Source organism: Leptodactylus fuscus, chromosome 3 (genome assembly GCF_031893055.1).
Source record: "Leptodactylus fuscus isolate aLepFus1 chromosome 3, aLepFus1.hap2, whole genome shotgun sequence".
In the NCBI taxonomy this organism is placed as follows: Eukaryota; Metazoa; Chordata; class Amphibia; order Anura; family Leptodactylidae; genus Leptodactylus; species Leptodactylus fuscus.
In genome coordinates, this window is record NC_134267.1 from 245,668,791 (window position 1) to 245,692,269 (window position 23,479).

The following is a 23,479-nucleotide window of genomic DNA, read 5'->3' on the forward strand; positions in this document are numbered from 1 at the left end:
TCCTCCAGCTCATCCAGTTTCCTCCTCTTCTCCTCCAGACGTTCCTTCTCCTGAATGACCCACCAAGGATGGACAAGGACAGGACTGAGATCACCAGAAGAATATTAGACTTCACCTTGGAGATCATCTATCTGCTGAGCGGAGAGGTATCTGTACTACATTTCTATCATGTATCTGCTGAGCGGAGAGGTATCTGTACTACATTTCTATCATCTCCCTGCTGAGCGGAGAGGTATCTGTACTACATTTCTATCATCTATCTGCTGAGCGGAGAGGTAACTGTACTACATTTCTATCATCTATCTGCTGAGCGGAGAGGTATCTGTACTACATTTCTATCATGTATCTGCTGAGCGGAGAGGTATCTGTACTACATTTCTATCATCTATCTGCTGAGCGGAGAGGTATCTGTACTACATTTCTATCATCTATCTGCTGAGCGGAGAGGTATCTGTACTACATTTCTATCATGTATCTGCTGAGCGGAGAGGTATCTGTACTACATTTCTATCATCTATCTGCTGAGCGGACAGGTATCTGTACTACATTTCTATCATCTATCTGCTGAGCGGAGAGGTATCTGTACTACATTTCTATCATCTCCCTGCTGAGCAGAGAGGTGTCTGTACTACATTTCTATCATGTATCTGCTGAGCGGAGAGGTAACTGTACTACATTTCTATCATGTATCTGCTGAGCGGAGAGGTATCTGTACTACATTTCTATCATCTATCTGCTGAGCGGAGAGGTATCTGTACTACATTTCTATCATCTATCTGCTGAGCGGAGAGGTATCTGTACTACATTTCTATCATCTATCTGCTGAGCGGAGAGGTATCTGTACTACATTTCTATCATGTATCTGCTGAGCGGAGAGGTATCTGTACTACATATCTATCATCTATCTGCTGAGCGGAGAGGTATCTGTACTACATTTCTATCATGTATCTGCTGAGCGGAGAGGTATCTGTACTACATATCTATCATCTATCTGCTGAGCGGAGAGGTATCTGTACTACATTTCTATCATCTCCCTGCTGAGCGGAGAGGTATCTGTACTACATTTCTATCATCTATCTGCTGAGCGGAGAGGTATCTGTACTACATTTCTATCATCTATCTGCTGAGCGGAGAGGTATCTGTACTACATTTCTATCATCTATCTGCTGAGCGGAGAGGTATCTGTACTACATTTCTATCATCTATCTGCTGAGCGGAGAGGTATCTGTACTACATTTCTATCATCTATCTGCTGAGCGGAGAGGTATCTGTACTACATTTCTATCATCTATCTGCTGAGCGGAGAGGTAACTGTACTACATTTCTATCATGTATCTGCTGAGCGGAGAGGTATCTGTACTACATTTCTATCATCTCCCTGCTGAGCGGAGAGGTATCTGTACTACATTTCTATCATCTATCTGCTGAGCGGAGAGGTATCTGTACTACATTTCTATCATCTATCTGCTGAGCGGAGAGGTATCTGTACTACATTTCTATCATGTATCTGCTGAGCGGAGAGGTATCTGTACTACATTTCTATCATCTATCTGCTGAGCGGAGAGGTATCTGTACTACATTTCTATCATCTATCTGCTGAGCGGAGAGGTATCTGTACTACATTTCTATCATCTCCCTGCTGAGCGGAGAGGTATCTGTACTACATTTCTATCATCTATCTGCTGAGCGGAGAGGTAACTGTACTACATTTCTATCATCTCCCTGCTGAGCGGAGAGGTATCTGTACTACATTTCTATCATGTATCTGCTGAGCGGAGAGGTAACTGTACTACATTTCTATCATGTATCTGCTGAGCGGAGAGGTATCTGTACTACATTTCTATCATCTATCTGCTGAGCGGAGAGGTATCTGTACTACATTTCTATCATCTATCTGCTGAGCGGAGAGGTATCTGTACTACATTTCTATCATCTATCTGCTGAGCGGAGAGGTATCTGTACTACATTTCTATCATGTATCTGCTGAGCGGAGAGGTATCTGTACTACATTTCTATCATCTATCTGCTGAGCGGAGAGGTATCTGTACTACATTTCTATCATCTATCTGCTGAGTGGAGAGGTATCTGTACTACATTTCTATCATCTCCCTGCTGAGCAGAAAGGTATCTGTACTACATTTCTATCATCTATCTGCTGAGCGGAGAGGTATCTGTACTACATTTCTATCATCTATCTGCTGAGCGGAGAGGTATCTGTACTACATTTCTATCATCTATCTGCTGAGCGGAGAGGTATCTGTACTACATTTCTATCATCTATCTGCTGAGCGGAGAGGTATCTGTACTACATTTCTGTCATCTATCTGCTGAGCGGTGAGGTATCTGTACTACATTTCTATCATCTATCTGCTGAGCGGAGAGGTATCTGTACTACATTTCTATCATCTATCTGCTGAGCGGAGAGGTATCTGTACTACATTTCTATCATGTATCTGCTGAGCGGAGAGGTATCTGTACTACATTTTTTATCATCTATCTGCTGAGCGGAGAGGTATCTGTACTACATTTCTATCATCTATCTGCTGAGCGGAGAGGTATCTGTACTACATTTCTATCATCTATTGTTTCTCCATACACAGGAATACTCACTGGTGAAGAAGATATCGGGGGACTGTGGGGCCCTCAGCAGCCGGAGCCCCATCACAGAGCCAGGAGGAGGAGGGAGCAGGAGCCGGGGCCCCATCACAGCCCCTCCCACTCTCTCCCTGATCCATGAGCAGAAGATTCTAGAACTCACCAACAAGATGCTGGAGCTGCTGACTGGAGAGGTGACACTGCTGGGAATGCTGGGAAATTCTCCAGTAACAGCACTGGAGGGGGAGGGGTGATGACTGTATCATTGTGTTGTCAGGTTCCTATAAGGTGTCAGGATGTCGCTGTCTATTTCTCCATGGAGGAGTGGGAGTATTTAGAAGGACACGAGGATCGGTACAAGGAGGTGATGATGGAGGACCCCCGGCCCCCCCGGACATCACATGGTAAGAGGAGATATATATATTATATACAGACCCCCGGCCCCCCCGGACATCACATGGTAAGAGGAGATATATATATTATATACAGACCCCCGGCCCCCCCCCCGGACATCACATGGTAAGAGGAGATATATATATTATATACAGACCCCCGGCCCCCCCGGACATCACATGGTAAGAGGAGATATATATATTATATACAGACCCCCGGCCCCCCCGGACATCACATGGTAAGAGGAGATATATATATTATATACAGACCCCCGGCCCCCCCGGACATCACATGGTAAGAGGAGATATATATATTATATACAGACCCCCGGCCCCCCCGGACATCACATGGTAAGAGGAGATATATATATTATATACAGACCCCCGGCCCCCCCGGACATCAAATGGTAAGAGGAGATATATATATTATATACAGACCCCCGGCCCCCCCGGACATCACATGGTAAGAGGAGATATATATATTATATACAGACCCCCGGCCCCCCCCGGACATCACATGGTAAGAGGAGATATATATATTATATACAGACCCCCGGCCCCCCCGGACATCACATGGTAAGAGGAGATATATATATTATATACAGACCCCCGGACATCACATGGTAAGGACTGATATATATAATATACCGCCCGGCTTTGCCATATATGTCAGTCATATCTATGAGACATATTCGTGTCTTTGCTCCTCTTGTTGGGCCGGTGGAGTAGACCTGGTAATCTATGAATATACATTGCAGAAACAAAATACTTTGCCTCTTTAAAGGGGTTGTCTAGGGATATTTTGTTTATGTCCGATCCTTAGAACATTGGGGTAACCCCATAAGTAACCCTAGAAGTGTCTGATGTATATACAGATCTCCAGCAGCTCATGTATTCCGTCACTGTGTGTTTGTGTCTCCACAGATGGATCCAGTAGGAGAAATCCCCCCGAGAGATGTCCCCTGAGTCCTCTGTATTCCCAGGACTGCCCGGAGGAGAATGTCCCAGACAGTCAGCAGGTAGATGGCGCTGCTGAGTCCTGGGGTACATCTATATAGGGGGTGGAGCTCGCCGCTCCTGTACTCATACATGTACCAGACAGTCAGCAGGTAGATGGCGCTGCTGAGTCCTGGGGTACATCTATATAGGGGGTGGAGCTCCTGTACTCATACATGTACCAGACAGTCAGCAGGTAGATGGCGCTGCTGAGTCCTGGGGTACATCTATATAGGGGGTGGAACTCGCCGCTCCTGTACTCATACATGTACCAGACAGTCAGCAGGTAGATGGCGCTGCTGAGTCCTGGGGTACATCTATATAGGGGGTGGAGCTCCTGCACTCATACATGTACCAGACAGTCAGCATGTAGATGGCGCTGCTGAGTCCTGGGGTACATCTATATAGGGGGTGGAGCTCGCCGCTCCTGCACTCATACATGTACCAGACAGTCAGCAGATAGATGGCGCTGCTGAGTCCTGGGGCACATCTATATAGGGGGTGGAGCTCGCCGCTCCTGTACTCATACATGTACCAGACAGTCAGCAGGTAGATGGCGCTGATGGCCTTCCTTCACTGCTTTGTCTTGTAGAAAGATAAGTGTCTATTAAATCTCTTAAGCATAATCTTGGAGAAAAGTAGTTTAGAAAAGTTTTTTTTTATCTGAGCAGCTTAGCATTACCAGGGCAGGAGTGAATGCTAGTAGTCATTAGTTGTATACAGGACAGTACCCAGATCTTCCTAGTTCCCCTGGTGGTGGTTGTCACTGATATAATACTATGGAGTTGGACTATTTAGCATCTAATACTAATCCCACCAATCACACAGCAGGAATTACTAATCCAGTAGGAAAGTTTAAAAATAAATAAATCTCAAATTAAAAAACAACAACATTTTCTTGAAATGAAACCCTCCCCACTCTCCTTATTGACCCTTTTATTTAAAGTAGAAGATATGTAGTGCGTCCCATGTCGTCCTAGAATCTGATGTAGTAGAAGAAGCAGGTCAGAAATACAACAACAACAAACACAAAGATAGTACTGTTATGATACTCCCCTCGCCTGAGTCCAAATCTTCCGCCTCTCGCGCAGTAAATGAGTCAGTGACAGCTCATTTGCTGAATTACATCAGAGTGCCCTTGGGAGTCGCAGCCTAGTAAGTATGAGCACCAGTAACCCTTCCTAATGCAGGGACTCCTTCATGTCAGGACCCACAGCCATATCCCCTTTCTTAGTGCAATGATCGCTTCCATCACTGTGGAGGGGCCACTGATTGCTGAAGGCTGGAATGATGAATACATGTTCCCTGGGCATAGTGTGGGAGAAAGAGGGACATTATATTTTAGAGGGTGCGGAGGGTCAGGTGAAGGCCACGTGTAACCCTTCCTAGGACAGGAACATATGGAGGGATGTGCACATAATACCGCCAGATCCAGACACACTCAAACTGGAATGTGAGCTCTGCTACCAAAACCTGACCATAAAGTGACAGAACCCAAGTGAATGTTGTTTCTTCCCTGTTTAGGGTGAAGATCTGATGAATATTAAGGTTGAGGTTAAAGAAGAAGCAGAAGAGGAGACGGATTCCTGGACTGATCAGCAGTGTAAGGAGCGGAGACTTTCTCCTCTAGATACTACTACTCCCATCATCTCCTCATCACATGGCAATCTATCCCATCACTGTGTGTTTCCTACAGATGGAGCCATTGCCAGAAATCAGGGAGAAGATGTGACTGATATTAAAGCGGAGGCTGAAGAAGAGAGGATGAGGGGCCATCACCTGTGTAAGAGGGAAGTGGAGGAGGAGATTCCAGGAGGTGTTACCACAGGTACGGAGTCATGAATGGAGAAGGAGAAGTCCCAGGTTTCTTCAGGTCGGTTTCCCCTTAGAGCTCCAGTAGAGTAACACTCCAGAGGTGGGGGGGGCAGTGATCCGCTGTGTTACGTGTCGTGCAGGGGCTCAGGGAGCTGTGAATGGACAGAGACATTCCCTCCTCGCTCTCCTATGGATCCTGGCATGTACTCACTGGGTCATCAGTGGCTGTGATTATCATCTCCATGAATGGCCGGGCTGTATTTATAGCTGATGCTGCTCTCAGCACTAGCACTGAGCCCCCCATTACTGTAATAGCGGTGACATATCAGGGCTCAGGTGTTATTTGTGACTCTCAGTCGCCCCAACCTCTGGCCCACAATACCACCCATTCACTTACATCACTTGTTATTGAGAAAATAGAAGCTCCATGACCGATATGGTGGCCATAGTCATCATGTAGTCCCATCCTAAGAGACAGTTCAATCCAGTGGTTGACAGGTGACGTCTTCTCTGGAGTCATTTTCTTGCTCCTGTTTCTTCTCCATCTGGCCCGGACCTCCCTGTAGACGTCTTTCTGCCATGACTCCTCTCTGTAGAGTTTACTCTCCTGCAGTAGTGCCATGGCTGGAGACTAGCTGCTATGATGTCTCCCACACACTGCACACAGACAGTAGAGGGGATTCTGCTTCATATCTCTCTCATACTTAGAAGCAGCAGAATCATATGGGACATTATAGAGAAGATCTGATCTGTACTAATGTGATTTGGTCCTGTCATGTAAGATAGGTCATGAATAAAACAATCATAGACAACCCCTTGAACACAGCTCTGATATTCTGGCACGCTGTGACAGGTCTCCGTCCAGCCTCAACTGCCTGATTCTCCTGCCACTTCGAGTCTGTCGAGGCTCACCACTCCAGGAATCTCCTAGGGGAAGTCCTTCCTCCTCCGTTGGCAGGTAATCTCGACCATCGCAAGCCTTTCTGACTGGAGAGCGGTCTTCAGTGCCTTGACTGTTCAGGGTCTGTAGTCCAGGGCAGAGTCCTACCTCCAGATCAACCTGCTGGAACTGAGGGCCATCTTCCTAGTTCTATTTCATTGGACCTCTCTCCTCCAGGGGTGTACGGTGAGAGTCCAGATCGATAACCCCATTGCAGTCGCCTACCTGAGCCATCAGGGGGGCACCAGGAGTCATGCGGCCCTTCTAGAAGCCTTCCGCATTCTGCTGTGAGTGGAGCATAACGTTTTTGCTCCACGTTCCAGGTGTAGACAATTGGCTGGCAGACTACTAAGCCATGAAAAACTCAACCTGGATGAGTAGTCTCTTCACCAGGAAATATTTCTCCATTCCTCCGATGTCAACCTCTTCACCTCCTGCCTAAACCATAAGATCCCCGATACATGTCCAGGTCCCTGGACCCTTGAGCCATCTCAGACGACATGCTTGTGATTCCTAGTCACACTTCCGCCTGTTGTACCTGTTTCCTCCTCTTTCTCTTCTCCCTCGGGTTTTCAGGAAGCTCAGTACTGAGGTGGTTCCTGGCATCTTGGTGGCTATGGATTGTCCCTGTGGGACCCCGTACATGGAGTTCATGTTCCTGCGAATGCTCTTTGGCGGCTTCCCCTGCAGCCACACCTTCTGTCTCAAGGGTCGCTGTTTCACCTCCCCTTACCTCAGCTACATTTAACAATGTGTCTATTAAAGCTGAGATTCTGAGGCGTCATGGGTTTTCAGAGCCTGTTATCCATACCATGCTCAAAGCCCGAAAACTCCATTCCGCCAAGATCTACCATGGCACGTGGAAGGTCTGGTGAGAGAGCAATGATTGTCGGCTCTCCTCCCTTCACAGGATCCTGGCCTTTCTCCAGTCCGGTCTGCATCAAGGTATTGGTCATTCTTCTCTTAAGGGACAGGATTCTGCCCTTTCTATACTTTTTCAGAAGACCCTGACCTACAACCCTCAGGTAAAGGCCTTCCTACAGGGTGTGATACACTGCGCTTCCCGCTTATCGTCCACCCGTAGACCCATGAGATCTTAATCTTGTCCTTGAGGTGCTTCAGGCTCCTCCTTCAAGCCTTTTTGGGATATTCCACTTTTCTGGTGGCTATTACCATTCGCAGGGTCTCTGAGCTTGCTGCCCTGTCTCAGCAGTTTCCCTTTCTGGTTCTCCACACGGGACAAGGTTGTCCTTCATCTGCCACCTTCTTTCTTGCCAAAGGTGGTCTCCTCTTTTCAAATCAACAAGGACATTGTCTTGTCATCCTTCTGTCCGGACCCTAAGAATTCTTGTGAGTGTTCCCTTCACTATCTGGATGTTGTCTGGGTGATTCAGCTGTTCTTGTCTATCACTGATCCTTTTCGTTGTTCAGATGTCTTGGTCGTCCTTCCTGACGGGCCCTCGGAAAGGCCTTCCTGCTTCCAAGGCTTTCATCTCTGGATGGATTTGGACTACGTTCAGGGAGGCCTATCCGCTTAAGGGTAAGGACCTGTCCTTAGATGTGAAGGCTCAATCCACTAGTGCTGTTGGAACCTCCTAGATTGTTCAGCATCAAGCTTTTGCCACCCATCTCTGTAAGGCCACCACCTGCCACCGCCATCCACACTTTAACAAATTTTTACCAGAGCCATTCTGTGGCGTTTGCCGATTCCAGCTGCAGTCGTAAGGTTCTATAAGCGGATGTGCGCTAGGTTGTTCATATGGCTGTGAATTTCCCACTCTCTGGGACTGCTTTAGGACATCCCATGGTGCTGTGTCCCCCATTGAAATAACAAGAAAATGGGATTTTTTTTGTACTCACTGTAAAATCCTTTGTTTTTTATTGTTTTGGTTCTTGTTTCGGTTCAGGACCTGGTGGTCCTGGGTGTTGGTTCTGTGTTCTTTTTTCTTTTTGTGTGTCTCTTCCACTGCTGCGGTACACACTGGCTTAGTGCACTGTCTGTGAGAGAGTACAGACTATGAGGCGGAGCCAACAGCTTCTGATTCTCCTAGTGTCAGCCTCCTAGTGGCCAGGTCTAAACCCCATGGTGCTGTGTCCTCAGTGAATACAATAAGAAAAGAATTTTATGGTGAATACAAAAAAAAACTCATTTTACCAGTTAGGAATCCCCTGAACTATCAGCAGTTTAATCCAATTTTCGATAATTTATTTACCAGCTCCAGAAGGAATGGGAGATATAGGCTTAGAAGGGCTCAAGTTGTGTTCACACTTCCTTCAGGATTTCCATCTCTCTGTTTAGGGTTAGACACATAAAAGTAGAACAGAAAAATGGAAATCCATAATATGGAGGAAACCGATCCCAGTGGAGACTATTGATTATAATAGGGGTCTGTTATGTTCTCCATCATTGTGTTGGACTTTACCATCTGAGGTTTTAAATGGAATCTCCAATACAGATGTGAACATGGCCTTTTACTTCTCCGCCCTGCTGGATCCATTTTTGGTTTTAACTTAAAAGCTGAATCAAAATCTACCTGTGTTTCCAAATTTGTGTTGTGAAAAAAAATAATCACAAATTCTAATTTTAACCCTACAGAAAATCCCAGTGCGATCTCTGAGGGAAACGTCATGTTATCAGTAAGTGATAAAGGAGAAGATGAAGATATGGTGGAGCGCTCCTCAGGAGAAAACCTCATTACCCCTCATGTACATCCAGGACGTCACAGTACAGATCCATCATATAATCCCCCGAATCATGAGGAATCTTCTGACCAACCACAGCCTGTGACCACAAGTACCAGCCAGAAAGGGGTGAGAAGGTTTCAGCGTGAGGAATGTGGAAAAAGGTTTACACAAAAAGTATGTCTCAATACACACAGACGAATTCACACAGGAGAGAAGCCATATTCATGTTCAGAATGTGGAAAATGTTTTATTTATTTGAATTGCCTTACTAAACATGAGAGAATTCACACAGGAGAGAAGCCATTTTCATGTTCAGAATGTGGGAAATGTTTCAATACTAAAGGCAAACTTACTGAACATCAGAGAAGTCACACAGGAGAGAAGCCATATTCATGTTCAGAATGTGGGAAATGTTTTTTTACTAAATCCAACCTTAGTGTTCATCAGAGAATTCACACAGGAGAGAAGCCATTTTCATGCTTGGAATGTGGGAAATGTTTTACTAAGAAATCACACCTTGTTTCACATCAGAAGAGTCATACAGGAGAGAAGCCATATTCATGTTCAGAATGTGGGAAATGTTTTTTTACTAAAACCAACCTTAGTGGTCATCAGAGAATTCACACAGGAGAGAAACCATTTTCATGCTCCGAATGTGGGAAATGTTTTGCTCATAGATCAAGTTTTATTTCACATCAGATAATTCACACAGGAGAGAAGCCATATTCATGTTCAGAATGTGGGAAATGTTTTAATAGGAAATCATATCTTACTATACATGAGAAAATTCACACAGGAGAGAAGCCATTTTCATGTTTAGTATGCGGGAAATGTTTTACCAATAAATCAGATCTTAGTAAACATGAAAGATTCCACACTGGGGAGAAGCGATTTTCATGTTCAGAATGTGGGAAATGTTTTAATAGGAAATCATATCTTACTATACATGAGAGAATTCACACAGGAGAGAAGCCATTTTCATGTTTAGTATGCGAGAAATGTTTTACCAATAAATCAGATCTTAGTATACATGAAAGATTACACACAGGAAAGAAGCCATATTCATGCTCAGAATGTGGGAAATGTTTTAATAAGAAATCAATTCTTACTAAACATGAGAGAATTCACATAGGAGAGAAGCCATATTCATGTTTAGAATAAGGAAGGAGTTTTTCACAAAAATCATATCTTGTTAGAAAGGAAATCAAAATGTAAAACATCGGAGAATGTACAACTGGAAGAAATCATATTGGTGTTAAGAATGTGCAAAAGACTGTAAGAGTAAATGTATAAATAAATTGACAAGTGGGTGTTACCGGTGCGTCAAACTAGCTTTATAAAGTTGTCACTCTAAACTCTGCCTATTTACCTCTGATTTGTTTCTTGTGCCCGACTCTGTGCCGCCTTCTCCGGCCTTTGCTTGGACTTTGGTGTTGTATTCTCTGCCAGTCCTGCCTCACATTATAACTCGACTACTCTTATCTCTCGACCCATCTGGATCAGCGGTCACCTTCTCAGGAATAGTCCAGTGGGTACGCACCTTTTGCACGTTGCAGCCTCTTTATTACGGTAGAGATCAGCAGTGGTTGGAGCCTCCAGTAGGTTTCCTGCAGCGCCTTATACAGAAAGTTCACATACTTTTCCTCTGCGGACTTTGTTACAATTATATCTATGGGGAAACCGCCGGCGTTTCTGTAGATATAATGGACATGCTGTGATTTCCAAAACCACAAGAATCCCATCCACTTTGCTGTTACTGTAAAATGCTGCGATGTTTACCACGGCGTTTCCGACCTGTGGGGCTCCGGCCTTAATCTACCTTCAGGCCCCTATTCATGCAGAGAAATCAATCAGTAAGTTTTTAGACTTCCTGAAACTTGAAGACTCGTCTAAGTAAATTCTCTGGCATCAGGAGAGGTCTAGGCAATGCAGTCTAAATTCTTCTTCAGGCAAAGGATCAGGATGAAAAAGTGAGGGAGATGTGACCTTTGTTATGTGCACTAAAGAGGGAACGTTCAGACAAAACCCTGGAATGTATCAAACTGATCTCTAGCAACAAAGAAACTAATGTAGTGTTCATCAGCAGAAGAGACCACCAGCGAGCCGGCTTCCATAATGTTATGTACAAAGTCAGTTTACACTCCGCTTACACGAAGAGGTCACAAAATCAGGACTACCAAGTACTATGGCAGGGATACTGCACACCTGAGCTGATACAAAACCTTCACCAGAGCTCCTAGTGGTGGAGTTGGAATATGTAGGCTCCTTCGGTCAGAGTTAACAACAACTGAGCAGTGTACCGTAAGTTGGTGCACCACATGTGTCAGCAGCTCGACAATCTCAGATTTACTCACCGCAAGAGTGTAGGACCAAGCAGAGAATCGGAGGGTACATACGTTCAGATGTGCAGAGCTTTCGTAGTAGACCAGGATAAAGCGAGAGAGCAGTTGGGTTCAGAGAAGTAATAAAGTAGGATGGTCGTCTATGTGGTTGGCAGCAGAGATGATGGAAAAGTACAAATGGGAGGAGCAGTGGAGTAGCCATCTATTCAGTCAGCAGTAAAATGGCAGTGAGGTACAGAGTGTGAGGCAGAATCAGGTGAGGGAGCAAAACAATGGTGAAAACAGTTACATGGAAGCCAAATCAGTAGACAGGAGTGAGGAACACAAGAGCAAGGTGCAGAGACAAAAGCCAAACTAACAGAACAAAAACAATAGCCAGAAACCAGGTTCAAACTGGAGAGGCCTTATAAAGACCCAGGAAACAAACAGGTGATCAAACCTTAAAGGAGAACACACACCAAGTAGAAAAGACATTACAAGGAAGTTGGTAAACTCACAGCAGCAATCACTGAGGTTCCAGCTCTACTCTTAACACATGCCTGGCCAATCACATGTGGTTGGCAGCAGAGATGATGGAGAAGTGCATTGGCATCCTTGGGAGAAGCAATGAGATGGGTAAGACCTATAAGTACCTGGGTGTGCTCCTCAATAGTAAGCTGGACTGGGCCAATCACAGTAAGGTTCACAGCAGGCTCTACCTGCTCAGGAGGCTGAGGGCCTTTGGAGTCCAGGGGCCACTTCTTAGGGCCTTTTTCAACTCTGTGGTTGCTTCAGCCATCTTCTTCGGAGTGACCTGCTGGGAGAGCAGAATACCAGCCAGGGATAGGAATAGACTTGACAGGCTGATCAGAAGGGCCGGCTCTGTCCTGGGGAGCCCCCTGGACCCAGTACAGGTGGTGGGTGACAGAAGGATACTGTCCATGGTGAGCTCCATGCTGGAGAACAAATCCCACTCCATGTATGAGACCGTGATAGCACTGGGCAGTCCTGTCAGTGACCGACTGCTTCACCCCAAGTGTGAGAAGGAGCTATCGGAGATCCTCCCCCCCCCCCAACTGCGACCAGGTTGTGTAATCTACATCAGGCCGAGCGGAGACACTCCGCACACAAAACTAAATGGTCCTGAGTCTTTCTTTTCTTCTTATTTCCTATGACTCCTGGTATCTTCTATCTGCTCTGAGCTTGTCTGTGTTCTGTCCTGTAATATATCACTGTATTATCTGTAACACACTGAGTATCCCCATGGTGAGACTATTATAGGATTATCTTATCTTATCTTGTAAGTCACATTGCTACTGATTCAGAATTACAGTCAAAAAGATCTTTTGCATAAAAAGTTTCCCCTGTTGATGTGGAAGTGAATGAACTTGTATTATTTTGTATGACGTTACAAAATTTACGAAGGGGATGATCACATGACCTGAATGTTGGCTGCGAGTTCTATTTTTGGTTTTAGAAGTAATATTTGTAACCATATTAAGCGCTATAATATAATAGAGTATAATGTCATGTAATATATAACAGAATGCACTGTAATAAAAGAGAATGTAATAGAAGATCAGATAATGGAAGATAAGATAATGGAATATTTAAATGAATGTACTGTAATAAAAGAGAATGTAATAGAAGATCAGATAATGGAATAGAAGATAAGATAATGGAATATTTCAAATGTTTTTAGTATGTCTGTAAATAATCTTAGGACTAGAGATGAGCAAATAGTATTTAAAACTATTTGTCGAACACCTCGCTCCCATAGGAATGTATGTAAGCAGCCAAACACCAAGGGGTTAAGCGCTGCCGGGCGGTGCCAGCCGCTGACGCGCATTCCTATGGAAACGAGGTATTCGTATCTACTATTCGCGCAATACTACTTAGGACCGGATGGTTTTGGGTTTCGGAGTAATGGATCTGATAACAGAATTTTCCAGGATATTAAATTCCTAATCTCATTTCTTTCAGTGTTACAAGTAATAATGAATGATCTGCGGAACTTGTCAAACATTGTGTTCCTGTCATTTGTATTTGTCTCATTGTCTCCATTTTCTAAAACGAGGCCCGTAAGAAAGTTGCACAAATAGAATTTTTCTTCAAATTCCCCCCCCACCATTCTGATTTTTTTTTTTCCACCTTCCCAGTACATTGTACAGAATAATAAATGGTCCATCATGAAGGAAAAATTGTCCTGCAAACAATAAGACCTCATATGGCTCTGAGAGCAGAGAAGTAACAAAGTTATGGGGTTTGGAAGGTGAGGAGTCAAAAACAAAAATCTAAATCCTGCGGCGAGAAGGGGTTAAGGACTTTTCTGTTTCTTTGTTTTCACATATCATTAGAGATGAGTGAGTAGTGAAAGATTCAAAAATTCTAAATTCGATTCAAGTAGCCCCTCAATATTGGACTATTCAATCGAATATCGAATCCCGTTATAGTCTATGGGAGAAAATGCTTCGTTTCAGGGGATCCCACCATTCACCTCAGGAGAGTCACCAAGTCCACAATGACACCCCAGGAAATGATGCCAACACCTCTGCAATGTAACTGGGACAGCAGGGGGAGCATGTCTGGGGGCATCTAACAAGCCCAAGTCACTTTATTACCCTGTTAGCGTTGTCATTTACCTTACCCCAGGACCGACCAGGTAGACCATATAATCAGATATTAAAGACAGACACACATAAGTTAGATTTCTGTGCGTCCGGACAGAGCTCTGCAAAGTTCCGCCCAGAATAAGTTTATTTTATAGTAAGTATTGTCATTGAGAATTAACCAATCCAAAAGTATATCAGAAATTAACCAATCAGATTAGATCGAAATTCCACCAATAAGATTATTCTGTGACTGGTCAGGCGTCATGCATAACCTGGCCAAAAATACATTCTTTTAGTATGTGACCAAAGAAATTTGGGACTTTTTCCCTACATCTGGCATCCATCATTGGTCTGCTAATTGGTCTGAAAATGATAACCTTTGGCAGCTATCTCCCTCACTTCTGGGAAACTTCTGGGAACCGCAGAACATCTTGTTGGCCGCCATACGAATGACTAACTTGTTGTTCCATACTTCTGGCAATCTCAACAGCACAAAAGGTTGAGTGCGGGTGAGACATGGATACTAAAAGACAATATGGCTGCTGTGTGTATCAATAAGAATACACATCAATTGAACTTCTCTAACAACCCCAATATCATAGACCATCAACTACACACTATACACACTCACTACAACCTCTATGGAAAATGGAAAAATACCTGGAAACCTTCTTTCCTCCCCAATTGGATGGACAGACAAATTTTAAGCTAAAGAAACATTAACAACCACCCCTTTAAATCACATTGCCCATGACAACCATAGATGGAATAGGCAATGGGAAATCCAACAGTGCCCACCCTTAACTATCATTGTGGATGTGTGTGTGTGATGTGGTGAGACCTCCAAAAATTACTTTTGTGGCCCTTGAGTTGAGCCCTCCCAAACTTAGCCTCAGGCCCTTGACGTAAGTTGAGCCTTGTACCAGCAGAGTATTAGGCCCTTGAGGTGAGTTGAGCCTTGTACCAGCAGAGTATTAGGCCCTTGAGGTGAGTTGAGCCTTGTACCAGCAGAGTATTAGGCCCTTGAGGTGATTTGAGCCTTGTACCAGCAGAGTATTAGGCCCTTGAGCTGAGTTGAGTCTTGTAACAGCAGAGTATTAGGCCCTTGAGGTGAGTTGAGCCTTGAAGTAGCAGAGTATTAGGCCCTTGAGGTGAGTTGAGCCTTGTACCAGCGGAGTATTAGGCCCTTGAGGTGAGTTGAGCCTTGTAACAGCAGAGTATTAGGCCCTTGAGGTGAGTTGAGCCTTGTATCAGCAGAGTATTAGGCCCGTGAGGTGAGTTGAGCCTTGTATCAGCAGAGTATTAGGCCCTTGAGGTGAGTTGAGCCTTGTACCAGCAGAGCATTAGGCCCTTGAGGTGAGTTGAGCCTTGTACCAGCAGAGTATTAGGCCCTTGAGGTGAGTTGAGCCTTGTATCAGCAGAGTATTAGGCCCTTGAGGTGAGTTGAGCCTTGTACCAGCAGAGTATTAGGCCCTTGAGTTGAGCCTTGTGCCAGCAGAGTATTAGGCCCTTGAGGTGAGTTGAGCCTTGTACCAGCAGAGTATTAGGCCCTTGAGGTGAGTTGAGCCTTGTACCAGCAGAGTATTAGGCCCGTGAAGTGAGTTGAGCCTTGTGCCAGCAGAGTATTAGGCTCTTGGGATGAATTGAGGATTGTACCAGCAGAGTATTAGGCCCTTGAGGTGAGTTGAGCCTTGTACCAGCAGAGTATTAGGCCATTGAGGTGAGTTGAGCCTTGTACCAGCAGAGTATTAGGCCCTTGAGGTGAGTTGAGCCTTGTACCAGCAGAGTATTAGGCCCTTGAGGTGAGTTGAGCCTTGTACCAGCAGAGTATTAGGCCCTTGAGGTGAGTTGAGCCTTGTACCAGCAGAGTATTAGGCCCTTGAGGTGAGTTGAGCCTTGTACCAGCAGAGTATTAGGCCCTTGAGGTGAGTTGAGCCTTGTACCAGCAGAGTATTAGGCCCTTGAGGTGAGTTGAGCCTTGTACCAGCAGAGTATTAGGCCCTTGAGGTGATTTGAGCCTTGTACCAGCAGAGTATTAGGCCCTTGAGCTGAGTTGAGTCTTGTAACAGCAGAGTATTAGGCCCTTGAGGTGAGTTGAGCCTTGAAGTAGCAGAGTATTAGGCCCTTGAGGTGAGTTTAGCCTTGAAGTAGCAGAGTATTAAGCCCTTGAGGTGAGTTGAGCCTTGTACCAGTAGAGTATTAGGCCCTTGAGGTGAGTTGAGCCTTGTACCAGCAGAGTATTAGGCCATTGAGGTGAGTTGAGCCTTGTACCAGCAGAGTATTAGGCCCTTGAGCTGAGTTGAGCCTTGTACCAGCGGAGTATTAGGCCCTTGAGGTGAGTTGAGCCTTGTAACAGCAGAGTATTAGGCCCTTGAGCTGAGTTGAGCCTTGTACCAGCGGAGTATTAGGCCCTTGAGGTGAGTTGAGCCTTGTAACAGCAGAGTATTAGGCCCTTGAGGTGAGTTGAGCCTTGTAACAGCAGAGTATTAGGCCCTTGAGGTGAGTTGAGCCTCGTAGTAGCAGAATATTAGGCCCTTGAGGTGAGTTGAGCCTTGTACCAGCAGAGTATTAGGCCCTTGAGGTGAGTTGAGCCTTGTATCAGCAGAGTATTAGGCCCTTGAGGTGAGTTGAGCCTTGTACCAGCAGAGTATTAGGCCCTTGAGTTGAGCCTTGTGCCAGCAGAGTATTAGGCCCTTGAGGTGAGTTGAGCCTTGTACCAGCAGAGTATTAGGCCCTTGAGCTGAGTTGAGCCTTGTACCAGCGGAGTATTAGGCCCTTGAGGTGAGTTGAGCCTTGTACCAGCAGAGTATTAGGCCCTTGAGGTGAGTTGAGCCTTGTAGTAGCAGAATATTAGGCCCTTGAGGTGAGTTGAGCCTTGTATCAGCAGAGTATTAGGCCCTTGAGGTGAGTTGAGCCTTGTACCAGCAGAGCATTAGGCCCTTGAGGTGAGTTGAGCCTTGTACCAGCAGAGTATTAGGCCCTTGAGGTGAGTTGAGCCTTGTATCAGCAGAGTATTAGGCCCTTGAGGTGAGTTGAGCCTTGTACCAGCAGAGTATTAGGCCCTTGAGTTGAGCCTTGTGCCAGCAGAGTATTAGGCCCTTGAGGTGAGTTGAGCCTTGTGCCAGCAGAGTATTAGGCTCTTGGGATGAATTGAGGATTGTACCAGCAGAGTATTAGGCCCTTGAGGTGAGTTGAGCCTTGTACCAGCAGAGTATTAGGCCCTTGAGGTGAGTTGAGCCTTGTACCAGCAGAGTATTAGGCCCTTGAGCTGAGTTGAGCCTTGTACCAGCGGAGTATTAGGCCCTTGAGGTGAGTTGAGCCTTGTACCAGCAGAGTATTAGGCCCTTGAGGTGAGTTGAGCCTTGTAGTAGCAGAGTATTAGGCCCTTGAGGTGAGTTGAGCCTTGTACCAGCAGAGTATTAGGCCCTTGAGGTGAGTTGAGCCTTGTACCAGCAGAGTATTAGGCCCGTGAAGTGAGTTGAGCCTTGTACCAGCAGAGTATTAGGCCCTTGAGGTGAGTTGAGCCTTGTACCAGCAGAGTATTAGGCCCTTGAGGTGAGTTGAGCCTTGTACCAGCAGAGTATTAGGCCCGTGAAGTGAGTTGAGCCTTGTACCAGCAGAGTATTAGGCCCTTGAGGTGAGTTGAGCCTTGTACCAGCAGAGTATTAGGCTCTTGGGATGAATTGAGCCTTTTAGTAACAAGACTAGAGGTAGTGGCTGACTGGCTGGTGGAAATGCAGCTCAAAGCATTATCTGCTAGCCATTGTAACACCTGTTCCTGGTGCTCGGGCCTGGTCTGCATTGTACCCTGTACCCTGCTTAATGTTGTCATCAAACCAGGGATTGTGGATGAGCACAGTGCTGGCTGCCCCTCACCAGTAGCCATTAGATCCGCAGTAGCTTGACCGCGGCCTTGGCCCCCAGCTGCATTTCCACTCCCCTGTCTTCGTCCCTTTGCGCTTGTCTTATGCATTTCTAGTATATAACAGAAGATGGGCAAGGTATATAGCACCCAAATAGCTCTGTATGTTAGATGTATATGCTGAGCTTAAAACACGTATATAACTGGAGATGGCCAAGGTATATAGCGCCCAAATACCTCTGTATGTTAGATGTATACAAGTGTACTGTATACAAAGTATACACCTAGCTTAAATTAGTTGAAAAAAGATACAGATGGTGTATGTACTGATGGTGTATATACAGATGGTGTACAGATGGTGTATATATATATATATATATATATATATGGTGTATATACAATCTTCAGCAGTGGTAGATGTACGTTTGGCTCCTATAAGATTACTGCCTGTATATTGCTAGTTCCCAGCCCCCCTGCAGACGTCTCTCCTTCTCTAGTTCCCAGCCCCCCTGCAGACGTCTCTCCTTCTCTAGTTCCCAGCCCCCCCTGCAGACGTCTCTCTTTCTCTAGTTCCCAGCCCCCCCTGCAGACGTCTCTCCTTCTCTAGTTCCCAGCCCCCCCTTCAGACGTCTTTCCTTCTCTAGTTCCCAGCCCCCCCTGCAGACGTCTCTCCTTCTCTAGTTCCCAGCCCCCCCTGCAGACGTCTTTCCTTCTCTAGTTCCCAGCCCCCCTGCAGACGTCTTTCCTTCTCTAGTTCCCAGCGCCCCCTGCAGACGTCTCTCCTTCTCTAGTTCCCAGCCCCCCCTGCAGACGTCTCTCCTTCTCTAGTTCCCAGCCCCCCCGCAGACGTCTCTCCTTCTCTAGTTCCCAGCCCTCCTGCAGACGTCTCTCCTTCTCTAGTTCCCAGCGCCCCTGCAGACGTTTGTCCTTCTCTAGTTCCCAGCCCCCCCTGCAGACGTCTTTCCTTCTCTAGTTCCCAGCGCCCCCTGCAGACGTCTCTCCTTCTCTAGTTCCCAGCCCCCCTGCAGACGTCTCTCCCTCTCTAGTTCCCAGCGCCCCCTGCAGACGTCTCTCCTTCTCTAGTTCCCAGCCCCCCCTTCAGACGTCTCTCCTTCTCTAGTTCCCAGCGCCCCCCTGCAGACGTCTCTTCTTCTCTAGTTCCCAGCGCCCCTGCAGACGTTTGTCCTTCTCTAGTTCCCAGCCCCCCCTTGCAGACGTCTCTCCTTCTCTAGTTCCCAGCCCCCCTGCAGACGTCTTTCCTTCTCTAGTTCCCAGCCCCCCCTTCAGACGTTTCTCCTTCTCTAGTTCCCAGCCCCCCTGCAGACGTCTCTCCTTCTTTAGTTCCCAGCCCCCCCTGCAGACGTCTCTCCTTCTCTAGTTCCCAGCCCCCCCTGCAGACGTCTCTCCTTCTCTAGTTCCCAGCGCCCCCTGCAGACGTCTCTCCTTCTCTAGTTCCCAGCGCCCCCTGCAGACGTCTCTCCTTCTCTAGTTCCCAGCGCCCCCTGCAGACGTCTCTCCTTCTTTAGTTCCCAGCGCCCCCTGCAGACGTCTCTCCTTCTCTAGTTCCCAGCCCCCCCCTGCAGACGTCTCTCCTTCTCTAGTTCCCAGCGCCCCCTGCAGACGTCTCTCCTTCTCTAGTTCCCAGCCCCCCCCTGCAGACGTCTCTCCTTCTCTAGTTCCCAGCGCCCCCTGCAGACGTCTCTCCTTCTCTAGTTCCCAGCCCCCCCTACAGACGTCTCTCCGTCTCTAGTTCCCAGCCCCCCCTGCAGACGTCTCTCCTTCTCTAGTTCCCAGCCCCCCCTGCAGATGTCTCTCCTTCTCTAGTTCCCAGCCCCCCCTGCAGACGTCTTTCCTTCTCTAGTTCCCAGCCCCCCTGCAGACGTCTTTCCTTCTCTAGTTCCCAGCCCCCCTGCAGACGTCTCTCCTTCTCTAGTTCCCAGCCCCCCCTGCAGACGTCTCTCCTTCTCTAGTTCTCAGCCCCCCTGCAGACGTCTCTCCTTCTCTAGTTCCCAGCCCCCCCTGCAGATGTCTCTCCTTCTCTAGTTCCCAGCCCCCCCTGCAGACGTCTTTCCTTCTCTAGTTCCCAGCCCCCCTGCAGACGTCTTTCCTTCTCTAGTTCCCAGCCCCCCTGCAGACGTCTCTCCTTCTCTAGTTCCCAGCCCCCCCTGCAGACGTCTCTCCTTCTCTAGTTCTCAGCCCCCCTGCAGACGTCTCTCCTTCTCTAGTTCCCAGCCCCCCCTGCAGACGTCTCTCCTTCTCTAGTTCCCAGCCCCCCCTGCAGACGTCTCTCCTTCTCTAGTTCCCAGCCCCCCCCGCAGACGTTTCTCCTTCTCTACTTCACAGTCACATCTGACCCCAATCTGACCCCGGCTATTCTTACAGAGTGGGGGTCACCTGATTACGGCAGCCAATGACTGAATACGTTTTTCTTTTCGTTGCCTCCGTTGTCCATAATATTGGATGACATCGCCGCTCGCTCATCTCTCCGTATCCTGACTATTCCAGTGATTGATCCCATTGATGGTCACTATGGAAGAAGCTGTAATGTCATTCTATCTATCCTATCACTAATCACAGATGTCGCCTCATTACAGCCATGGCGTATATAACCTGGAGACTGCCGGTGAGAGATTGTATATAGAGATGAGTGGACACTGTGCCGATCAGCCGACCCAAACAGCACGCTCCCATAGAAATGAATGGAAGCGGCCGGCACGCGGGGGGTTAAACGACCAGCCGCCGGCAAAGTCTACGTGCCAGCTGCTTCCATTCATTGCTATGGAGCGTGCTGTACAGATCGGCTGATCTCTAATTGTATATTATAATAAACTATTATGTGACGTCATAGGAAAGAACTACAAGACCCAGCAACTACCGGCCGCCATATCATCCCTTCTATCTGCATCATGGTAACCAGAGACACCGCCCCCCTCATGACATCATCACAGGTCCTTCATCCTCCTCCTCTTCTGAGCTCCACCCCCATGTACTGGTCACATGATAGCGGTGACATCATCACAGGTCCTTCAGCTCTTGCAGGGTCTGCTCAGTAGTCAGTGCAGTATATATACTGTATATACAGCAGTGACTGCTCTCAGGACACGTTCACACTGCGGCTAGAAGGTAAGATGACATCACTGCTCCAGGTGTGAACAGAGTCTTAGTTCCATGATCCTGCAGTCACATACAATGTATACCTCCCAAGCATCCTGGATTCCGCGGGACATTCACGGATTCGGTGTCCAGTCCCAGTCGGTGGGAAGTATGTCCTGGTTTCCTCTGGAGGATGCAGATAAGTTGAATACATAGGCGATATGATGACGTTACATCACACCTACAAGTCTGTGAGTGAGACTGCGGAGGGAGCGAGGGAAGGTGAGTATAAGTGTTTTTATGTTAAACATTGAGGTGGAACATAATGAAATGGGCCCATGAAACTGGGGGGGGAGGGGGGCCGGCATGAAACTGGGGGCAGAGATGGAGGGGACATGAAACTGGGGACAGCAATGGAGGGAACATGAAACTGGGGACAGAGATGGAGGGACATGAAACTGGGGACAGAGATGGAAGGACATGAATCTGAGGGCAGAGATGGAGGGGACCTGAATCTGGGGGCAGAGATGGAGGGGACATGAAACTGGGGACAGCAATGGAGGGAAATGAAACTGGGGGCAGAGATGGAGGGGACATGAAACTGGGGGCAGAGATGGAGGGACATGAATCTAAGGGCAGAGATGGAGGGGACCTGAATCTGGGGGCAGAGATGGAGGGGACCTGAATCTGGGGGCAGAGATGGAGGGACATGAATCTGGGGGCAGAGATGTGGAGACATGAATCTGGGGGCAGAGATGGAGGGACATGAATCTGGGGGCAGAGATGGAGGGACATGAATCTGGGGGCAGAGATAGAGAGGACATGAATCTGGGGGCAGAGATGGAGAGAACATGAATCTGGGGGCAAAGATGGAGGGACATGAATCTGGGGGCAAAGATGGAGGGACATGAAACTGGGGGCAGAGATGGAGGGACATGAATCTGGGGGCAGATCTGGGGGACATGAAACTGGGGGCAGAGATGGAGGGACATGAAACTGGGGGCAGAGATGTAGGGACATGAAACTGGGGGCAGAGATGTAGGGACATGAAACTGTGGGCAGAGATGGGGGACATGAATCTGGGGGCAGAGATGTGGGGACATGAAACTGGGAGCAGAGATGGAGGGGACATGAATCTGGGGGCAGAGATGGGGGGACATGAATCTGGGGGCAGAGATGGGGGACATGAAACTGGGAGCAGAGATGGAGGGGACATGAATCTGGGGGCAGAGATGGGGGGACATGAATCTGGGGGCAGAGATGGGGGACATGAAACTGGGAGCAGAGATGGAGGGGACATGAATCTGGGGGCAGAGATGGGGGGACATGAATCTGGGGGCAGAGATGGGGGACATGAAACTGGGAGCAGAGATGGAGGGGACATGAATCTGGGGGCAGAGATGGGGGGACATGAATCTGGGGGCAGAGATGGGGGACATGAAACTGGGAGCAGAGATGGAGGGGACATGAATCTGGGGGCAGAGATGGGGGGACATGAATCTGGAGGAAGAGATGGGGGACATGAATCTGGGGGCAGAGATGGGACATGAAACTGGGGACAGAGATGGGGGGACATGAAACTGGGGCAGAGATGGAGGGACATGAAACTGGGGGAAGAGATGGGACATGAAACTGGGGGCAGAGATGGGGGGACATGAAACTGGGGGCAGAGATGTAGGGACATGAAACTGGGGGCAGAAATGGAGGGGACATGAATCTGGGGGCAGAGATGGAGGGACATGAAACTGGGGCAGAGATGGAGGGACATGAAACTGTGGGCAGAGATGGAGGGACATGAAACTGTGGGCAGAGATGGAGGGACATGAAACTGGGGGCAGAGATGGAGGGACATGAAACTGGGGGCAGAGATGGGACATGAAACTGGGGGCAGAGATGGGGGGACATGAAACTGGGGGCAGAGATGGGGGGACATGAAACTGGGGGCAGAGATGTAGGGACATGAAACTGGGGGCAGAGATGGAGGGGACATGAATCTGGGGGCAGAGATGGAGGGACATGAAACTGGGGGCAGAGATGGGGGACATGAATCTGGGGGCAGAGATGGAGGGACATGAATCTGGGGGCAGAGATGTGGGGACATGAAACTGGGAGCAGAGATGGAGGGGACATGAAACTGGGGGAAGAGATGGAGGGGACATGAATCTGGG

General features: G+C 47.6%; 2 protein-coding genes and 1 pseudogene across 2 annotated transcripts in view; 2 read left to right on the forward strand and 1 right to left on the reverse strand.

Moving 5' to 3' along the window:
* LOC142198436 (uncharacterized) overlaps positions 1-23,479 on the reverse strand; it is a 308,715-nt gene that overhangs the window by 161,721 nt on the left and 123,515 nt on the right. The window lies entirely within an intron of this gene.
* Positions 1-23,479, forward strand: part of LOC142196978 (uncharacterized) — a 39,366-nt gene that overhangs the window by 251 nt on the left and 15,636 nt on the right. Inside the window, 5 exon segments of the mRNA XM_075266948.1 lie at positions 39-146; positions 2,601-2,789; positions 2,873-2,999; positions 3,912-4,006; positions 5,508-5,579. Coding sequence (XP_075123049.1) covers positions 69-146; positions 2,601-2,789; positions 2,873-2,999; positions 3,912-4,006; positions 5,508-5,579 — 561 coding nt within the window. The 5' untranslated portion in view covers positions 39-68.
* On the forward strand, positions 5,652-10,727 carry LOC142198438 (uncharacterized; annotated as a pseudogene).